The sequence below is a fragment of the Raphanus sativus genome, unplaced genomic scaffold (genome assembly GCF_000801105.2).
Source record: "Raphanus sativus cultivar WK10039 unplaced genomic scaffold, ASM80110v3 Scaffold4327, whole genome shotgun sequence".
NCBI classification, from domain to species: domain Eukaryota; kingdom Viridiplantae; phylum Streptophyta; class Magnoliopsida; order Brassicales; family Brassicaceae; genus Raphanus; species Raphanus sativus.
In genome coordinates, this window is record NW_026619629.1 from 1 (window position 1) to 7,512 (window position 7,512).

The 7,512-nt window shown below is 36.6% G+C and overlaps 3 protein-coding genes across 5 annotated transcripts; 2 read left to right on the forward strand and 1 right to left on the reverse strand.

The window, feature by feature from the left end:
- Positions 1-1,012: 1,012 nt before the first annotated feature.
- Positions 1,013-2,658, forward strand: LOC130507325 (S-adenosylmethionine synthase 2-like). The gene is made up of 2 exons (XM_057002037.1): positions 1,013-1,153; positions 1,258-2,658. The coding sequence occupies exon 2, from the start codon at positions 1,271-1,273 to the stop codon at positions 2,450-2,452; it is 1,182 nt and encodes a 393-aa protein (XP_056858017.1). The 5' UTR covers positions 1,013-1,153; positions 1,258-1,270; the 3' UTR covers positions 2,453-2,658.
- Positions 2,659-5,242: 2,584 nt separating this feature from the next.
- Positions 5,243-6,977, forward strand: LOC130507323 (uncharacterized). Of its 3 annotated transcripts, XM_057002034.1 has the most exons (9): positions 5,244-5,506; positions 5,583-5,696; positions 5,789-5,857; positions 5,928-5,947; positions 6,023-6,075; positions 6,170-6,200; positions 6,289-6,370; positions 6,452-6,594; positions 6,723-6,977. In XM_057002034.1, the coding sequence occupies exons 1-8, from the start codon at positions 5,323-5,325 to the stop codon at positions 6,469-6,471; spliced, it is 573 nt and encodes a 190-aa protein (XP_056858014.1). In that variant the 5' UTR covers positions 5,244-5,322; the 3' UTR covers positions 6,472-6,594; positions 6,723-6,977. The 3 variants fall into 3 exon arrangements, with proteins under 3 accessions (XP_056858015.1, XP_056858013.1, XP_056858014.1); XM_057002035.1 differs by lacking the exons at positions 6,452-6,594; positions 6,723-6,977 and having other exon boundaries at positions 5,243-5,506; positions 6,278-6,370; XM_057002033.1 differs by lacking the exons at positions 6,452-6,594; positions 6,723-6,977 and having other exon boundaries at positions 5,243-5,506; positions 6,170-6,370.
- On the reverse strand, positions 6,870-7,454 carry LOC130507324 (uncharacterized; the record flags this gene model as incomplete). The annotated part of the gene is made up of 2 exons (XM_057002036.1): positions 6,870-7,166; positions 7,345-7,454. Coding segments are annotated over 2 exons (189 nt in total), but the record flags the coding sequence as incomplete, so codon positions are not given.
- Positions 7,455-7,512: the final 58 nt, after the last annotated feature.

Below are 7,512 nucleotides of genomic sequence, written 5' to 3' on the forward strand. Positions count from 1 at the left end.
TAACACTTTATAAAATAGAAAGAGTATATTTTAGTAGTTAAAACTATATGTATCGAAAGTATGGATTATGTAATCTCATACTTAGACTATATATCTAACATATATATGTTTGTGATTAAGTGTATCTATTTCCAAGCTCAACTAAAAAAACTCGCAAACGAAAAGCTAAAAATGTTCACAAGTGAAAACCAGTGTGCGATCTTACAGAACTGGAAAATAAACCAAGATTACTAGCAGGCTGGCGTAACTGTTCAATTTTTTTTCCTTTTCAGGACGAGAAGAACGACCAGTGGGTCTAATTCAAAACCTTAGCCGAACACTAACAAAGAGATAAATGAAAAAAGTGAAGAATTCTATGTTGTCTTTTGCCGGTAGCGAGTGGACCCATCACAAAAGAAACAGCCTGTGTGTGTAATGAAATGTATCTTTCACTCCCAACATGTCCCCTCCGGTTTCCCGGTGATTAATTACTTTCCCGTTCTCACTCACCGACACAAATCCCTTCTCTCAACTCCATGATTTACGATAGCATTTACTTCTAACTCATTTCATATTTTTCATTCAAATTCACATGCTTCAGAAGTATCTTACCATAACAGATATTTGTTTTATTTAAATACAGTATATTTTGATATTAGTATTATTCTCTCCTTTCTTGTAAGATTCATGTTTAAGATTTTTTTTTATGTTTTCAAAAAAAAAATTATTAGTTAATAATAACAAATTGTAAATTTCAAAGTTTAATTAAACTAATTGGATAGTTATTGACTTAATCCACTCTAAATTATAGTCACACAAAATAATATTTTTAAATATATGTGAAAATATAAAAAGTTATTAATATATTAACCTAAATTAGATTTTCGACTATAACCATGATTCTAGATCTTCACTAGATGCTGTCTAATTGCACAAGTTGTACTTGGACGCGGTGGTCCAGTTAAGCAGATCCAACGGTTCTGATTAGCTTCTTTTCATGGATCTAACTTAAACCGTCAGATCTCTAGATCTCATCTTCTCTGTGTGAATGAACGTAGCTGAAATTACGATCTTACACCACCTCACTCCTTGCTCTGCTCTCGTATATATAAACCTTCGACGCTCTTCCTTCACCTTCGTACTACTACCACCTCTCTCATTCTCCCTTCATTAGGTACGTTCTCACGTTCCTACTTCACTCTATCTCTCTCGAGTTCTTGATTTTAGATTCTAAATAGTGATAGTTTTTTTTTGCATACTCTGTTTTTTTTGAATTAGACGTATAAAAAAAATGGAATCGTTTTTGTTCACCTCCGAGTCAGTCAACGAGGGACATCCCGACAAGCTCTGCGACCAGATCTCCGACGCGATCCTCGACGCATGCCTCGAGCAAGACCCCGAGAGCAAAGTCGCCTGCGAGACGTGCACAAAAACCAACATGGTCATGGTCTTCGGCGAGATCACCACCAAAGCTAACGTCGACTACGAGACCATCGTCCGCAAAACATGCCGCGAGATCGGTTTCGTCTCAGACGACGTCGGCCTAGACGCCGACAACTGCAAGGTCCTCGTCAACATCGAGCAGCAGAGCCCCGACATCGCGCAAGGCGTCCACGGCCACCTCACCAAGAAACCCGAGGAGATCGGAGCTGGTGATCAAGGTCACATGTTCGGTTACGCGACCGACGAGACTCCCGAACTTATGCCTCTCAGCCACGTCCTCGCGACCAAGCTCGGAGCGAAGCTTACCGAGGTTCGTAAGAACGGGACTTGCTCGTGGCTGAGACCTGACGGTAAGACTCAAGTCACGGTTGAGTACTTGAACGAGAACGGAGCTATGGTCCCTGTCCGCGTCCACACTGTTCTGATCTCGACGCAGCATGATGAGACCGTGACGAACGAGGAGATCGCGGCTGATCTCAAGGAGCATGTGATCAAACCGGTGATCCCGGAGAAGTACCTTGACGAGAACACCATCTTCCATCTCAACCCTTCTGGTCGTTTCGTGATCGGTGGTCCTCACGGTGACGCTGGTCTCACGGGACGTAAGATCATTATCGATACTTACGGTGGTTGGGGTGCTCACGGAGGTGGTGCTTTCTCTGGGAAGGACCCGACCAAGGTTGACAGGAGTGGGGCCTACATCGTGAGGCAGGCTGCTAAGAGTATTGTGGCGAGTGGGCTCGCGAGGAGGTGCATTGTTCAGGTGTCGTACGCCATTGGTGTCCCTGAGCCTTTGTCTGTGTTCGTGGATAGCTATGGAACCGGGAAGATTCCAGACAAGGAGATTCTGGAGATTGTGAAGGAGAATTTTGATTTCAGGCCAGGGATGATATCTATTAACTTGGATTTGAAGAGAGGTGGTAATGGTAGGTTCTTGAAGACTGCTGCTTATGGTCATTTTGGAAGGGACGATGCTGATTTCACCTGGGAGGTGGTGAAGCCACTCAAGTCTAACAAGGTCCAAGCTTGAAAACCTGAACCAGTCTCAGGTTTAGCTTCTGCTTCACCTATCTCCGGATTATGTCTCCTTCTCTGTACTTTAGTTTTCTATAATTTAAATTGGGTTTACTATTTTTCTCTGAAGAAAAAAAAAATCTGAGCTATTGGGAATTTATATTATTTATTATTATATGTTATTGTTGTGATAAGAAAAGTTATAAATTTATATTTTTAAAATTTCTTGTTTCTTTTGAGCAGATGATTATATAAAATAATATATTCAAAGTTATCTTCCTTTGTTTGCATTATCAATTGTCAAAGATTTCGTATTTGCAATATTCTTTGAGGAGTCTTAACCAACACTTGGAGAATGCAATTTGTGCGAGTCAAAGACAGATGATACCAAGTTTGACTTTGGCTAAAAATGTAGAGATGAGAATAGGTATTTTTTATTTTGATCCAGCATATATAGACGGATAACAGTGAAAACTGGCAGTGATGCTTAGCAAGATAAATGGACCTCATAAGAGCTTTATTGAAAAAGAAAAATGGCACATAAAGCTTCATTTAAATGCAAAGAAAAAAGAAGGAAAAAAAAAGCTTGAGATTGTCTGCAAGAACCAAAGAGTTGATATTTCATAAAGAGAAAATTGTGATTGCAGTTGCTGTTACATTGATATCACAAAATTTATGAGAGAAATTATCTTGCTGAAAAACCTTAGCATACATGGGTCTTGTGCTCCACGGTCCCACCCTGGTCCTAATGAGCTAGAGTGCGCCAGAGCCAAGTAAACAGAGACATGATCTTTCATATTCTTGTTCTTGTTTCCATATAGATACAGAACCAGTTTCCTGCAAGCAAAACCGCATATTCTTTTTACACCGGCATGCTAAAACTAAAAGCAATACACAATGAATTACTAAATTCAAGGTATATGAACCAGAAAATAGAAACATATATGGTCCCTAATTCACATGGAAAATAGGAAAACCATGAGTAGAGAGACTTTAGTCAGGTTCATTACGCAGATATGACGAAGAGTGGGATGTAAAGTTGTTGTTTGAATAAAGTTATCCAAAACATAACTAATGACCACAATAATATGTTGAATTGGGTCCCAACAACGAGAAGCATGGGGGAAAATGAGGTATATTAAGGTTTTTAGATATCAGTCGCATGTTATGTTGATAATCCTTAACTAGATTTTGATCCGTGCTTCGAAAGCGCGGATATTATTTTTCACTTTTATGAAATATATTATTTGTTTGTAATTATTGAATTTATTTATTTTAATAAAAAATTTCTTTATAATAAATTCGACACATAGAATGTCTCTGGTAAACTATGTATTTCTCTAGTTTTGTTTTATTCACACTTCAATCAACATATTTATTTGGCTTGTTGTTAGAATAAATGATTATAGACTTTGATCTCTGCACCTCCGCGGATGTATATTTTAAAAAATATGATGATATTTGTTTTTCATGTAATTATTAGGGTTTGACAAAATGAATCCGAGGAACAGAACTGATACCAATTCGTAAATATAGTACCAAACCTGAATATAAATTGATTAAATATTTGAATTATTCAAAATTTTGTTAGTTAGAGAACCGAATCAGATCCGAACCGAAGTATTCGTGTACCTGAATTTATCTAAAAATAGATTTATATACTTATATATTAATTATTTTTATATTTAACGTATATAAAACATCAAGAATGATACTTTTAAATTGGTTTAAAATACTTGAAAATATATATAGATAGTCAAAAACAAATATCTGAAATAGTTAAAGTATACTCAAATCACCAAAAATACTTAAAATAATTATTGATTTCGTATCCAAAATTTTAAATCAAACCAATTGATATGTTAAGCTTAGGTATTCTGACATATGTTATTTAAATTTATAGGTAATATATTACTTTATTTATAGATTTTGAGAAATTTTAAATATATAGTGATTTAAAACTTTAAAAATAATTTAAATAGGTTATCCAAACTCAAACCAAACCCGCAAAGATCTGAATCAAGCTCAAACAAAAATTTAGAAACATCCTAATAGGAATGAAATCTTTGACCTCGAAAACCCGAAACGCAAACCGATCAGAACCAAACCCGTATGGATGTCTGAAAACCCATCCTTAGTCATTATTATATATCGTATAATTTCATCATATAATTAATCGTATTTTATATGTACCATCATATAAGTAATCATATAATTAAAAGTATTTAATATGTATCATCATATAAATAATTACATATATTATATTTTAAAAACTTAATATGAAATACAAAAATCATAATTTGGGTTGGTATTTCAAATTGGGCTTTGTATTGTATTTTTCTTATATATATTGACAACATTCTTTTATAATGGATTTAATAACTTAAGCTCATTACTTTTTCTATTTAATACTACTATCTTTGTTTCCAAATAAATTTTTTTTTTTAAAAGACTACAATCCATGTTTCCAAACACACCAAATATTTTTAATACTCTTATCCAAGTATCCAAACACACCGAAATTGTACTTCAGCTTTAATAAGATAATATAGATGAAAAGGGTTCGTTAATAATTAAAGAGAATAAATAAAGCGGTGTAAAGTGTAAACAATGATGTCATTACCATTCCCATTTCTGTTTCGGTTTAATCTTAACTGACGGGTTTTAAATCAAACCGGGAAATCGGTATTGTATTGTTTTACAATCCGACACTCATGGCCACGTGGCTCGACAAGGAATATCTATCCGATCCGACCACAGTGGTCCTCGTGTATCCGATTCTTTTACACTCCACTTTTTTTCTCTTTCCTCTTTTGGTTTGTTCAGAAAAAAAAAACAAAAAGGAAAGAAGAGCAACGAGAAAGCAGTTAGTTATAGCTAACGACGATGGCGAGAGAGACGTCGTCGACGCAATCATACAGCGAGAAATGGTACTGGGACGACCGCTACACGAACGAATCAGATTCCTTCGATTGGTACCAAAACTATTCTTCATTGTCTCCTCTCATCAATCTCTACCTCCCTCCTCACCCTACTCACCGTTCCCTCGTCATCGGCTGCGGCAACTCGGGTATATCCACACACGCTCTCTGTATTTCACTTTTTCGTTCTTGATCCGATTTTGATTCTGTTTGGTTCCGCTGCAGCGTTCAGCGAGGGGATGGTGGATGCTGGGTACGAAGATGTAGTTAATATCGATATCTCCTCTGTTGTGATCGATGCCATGAACAAGAAACACTCAGACCGTCCTCAGCTCAAGTGTACGTCTCCTCTCTGTTACTAATGCAATTCGAGAAAAAAGTTGTCGTCTTTATGTGTGTTGACTGTTTGATCATGTGAAAAGAAAAAACAGATTTGAAGATGGATGTGCGTGATATGAAGGCCTTTGAAGATGCTTCCTTTGATGCTGTGATTGATAAAGGTATCATCTTTTAGTAGATGTTTTGATTCAATGTTTCATGCAATACTAACATCTGTGTGTGTGTTTTCAGGAACCTTAGACTCAATTTTGGTGAGTGATGACTCCTTTCTCTTTACTTAATTGCTGATTTTCTCAATGAAAGTCTGATCCTTTTTTCATGTTTAGTGTGGGAGTAACTCGAGGCAACACTCAACGCAAATGATTGAGGAGGTTTGGAGGTAACTAACTATATATATATATCCACAAATCTATGGCATTGAATGTGTTGAATGGGTGTGTAATGAAACACTTTGATGAATAATAAAACTATAGGGTACTCAAGGATAAAGGAGTCTACATCCTGGTAACCATCTTCGTTGTTGATTATGTGTTGTTCTATTTGTTTAATGCCATCATATTTGATTTTATTAGAGATTTAAGTTATCTGCCAGATTACATATGGAGCTCCCAATTATCGGCTTCGGCTGTTTAAAGAATCATCACGCTCTTGGACTACAAAACTCCATGTGATAGGTCAGCTTGCTAATACATAAACCATCAGTTAATTCGTGTCTTGTGGATAAAAAGGTTCCATGTTCTTTGCCTCTTCTGCAGACAAAAGTTTGACAGATTAACAACCATTAGAAACGCCAAGATGGGAACTGACTAAACCAATTCCTCTAGATGATGAGGGAAGTTCAGTGGAGTCTGCAATTGGCAAAAGCCCTGATGTCCACTACATCTATGTCTGTATCAAGGTGTGTTGTTTGATGCTTGCCAAGATGATGTTTCTATGCTTGCATCTGGTTTTTATCTCATGAGTAACCTCGCCCTCTTTCAAACTGGCTATGTCTTTGTTCATTTGAAAAACTGTCTTAATCTTCAGGATGAGGCGTTGAAGACGGAGACAGAGGCAGTTTTGAAGTCATGAGAATCTTTTTTTGGTGCTCTTTGCTTCGGAACATATAGGTCCTACAAGGAACTTAGTTTTTTCTTTGTTGTATTTATGTGCAAGAGTAAAGACACGATGATATCTTGGGTTCATGTTTACTCCATAATTAGAGGAGGAAGAGTATGATTCAAGTTGAAGTACATTGAATTGGAAACCAAGATCATCAATGTTATGAATTCATTGAAGCTACTACTCCATTTACAAAGTTCTTTTATTAAAGCTAACCACGCTGCATTGTGTTAGCATACAATGAACGAGAGAGAGCGTATAACGATGAAAGTCAGCAACAAGTCTCTGCATCAGGATCTCTGGCTAACCTTGCGTCCTGTTAGCTTCTCTGACTCAAACAACATGTGATTGATGAGTCCACGAGCAGCACTACCAAAAATACAAAACATAAAACTTTTCTTGAGTCAATGCAAACTTTCCAGATAGATAGACGTATACGTACGTATATATGTGTGAGAAACATCAAACTTATGCCTCAATGAACAAAGACCAAACAAGTTATAGCATTCCTTCACTAGAGGCTTAAAGAGAAAGCGAAAAAACTCACTCATCCTTTAACTTCTGAATCTTCTCGGGGTCTGTCTCATTCATGTGTTTCTTAAATTGTTGCCTCACCATGCCAACCACCAGCTCAGTGTTGTGTTGCTGCAAGGCACAAACAAGTTAGCAGAAAATGAAAAATTCTTTTATCCGAACATTATCATAATAGGAACAG

Excerpts from the sequence above, each read along its gene's own strand:
- LOC130507323 (XM_057002033.1), top strand. The coding sequence starts at position 5,323 with ATGGCGAGAGAGACGTCGTCGACGCAATCATACAGCGAGAAATGGTAC. Across the intron at positions 5,858-5,927 it reads TGATGCTGTGATTGATAAAG|GAACCTTAGACTCAATTTTG; the intron begins GTATCATCTTTT and ends GTGTGTTTTCAG. Across the intron at positions 6,076-6,169 it reads ATGATTGAGGAGGTTTGGAG|GGTACTCAAGGATAAAGGAG; the intron begins GTAACTAACTAT and ends ATAAAACTATAG.
- LOC130507325 (XM_057002037.1), top strand. The coding sequence starts at position 1,271 with ATGGAATCGTTTTTGTTCACCTCCGAGTCAGTCAACGAGGGACATCCC.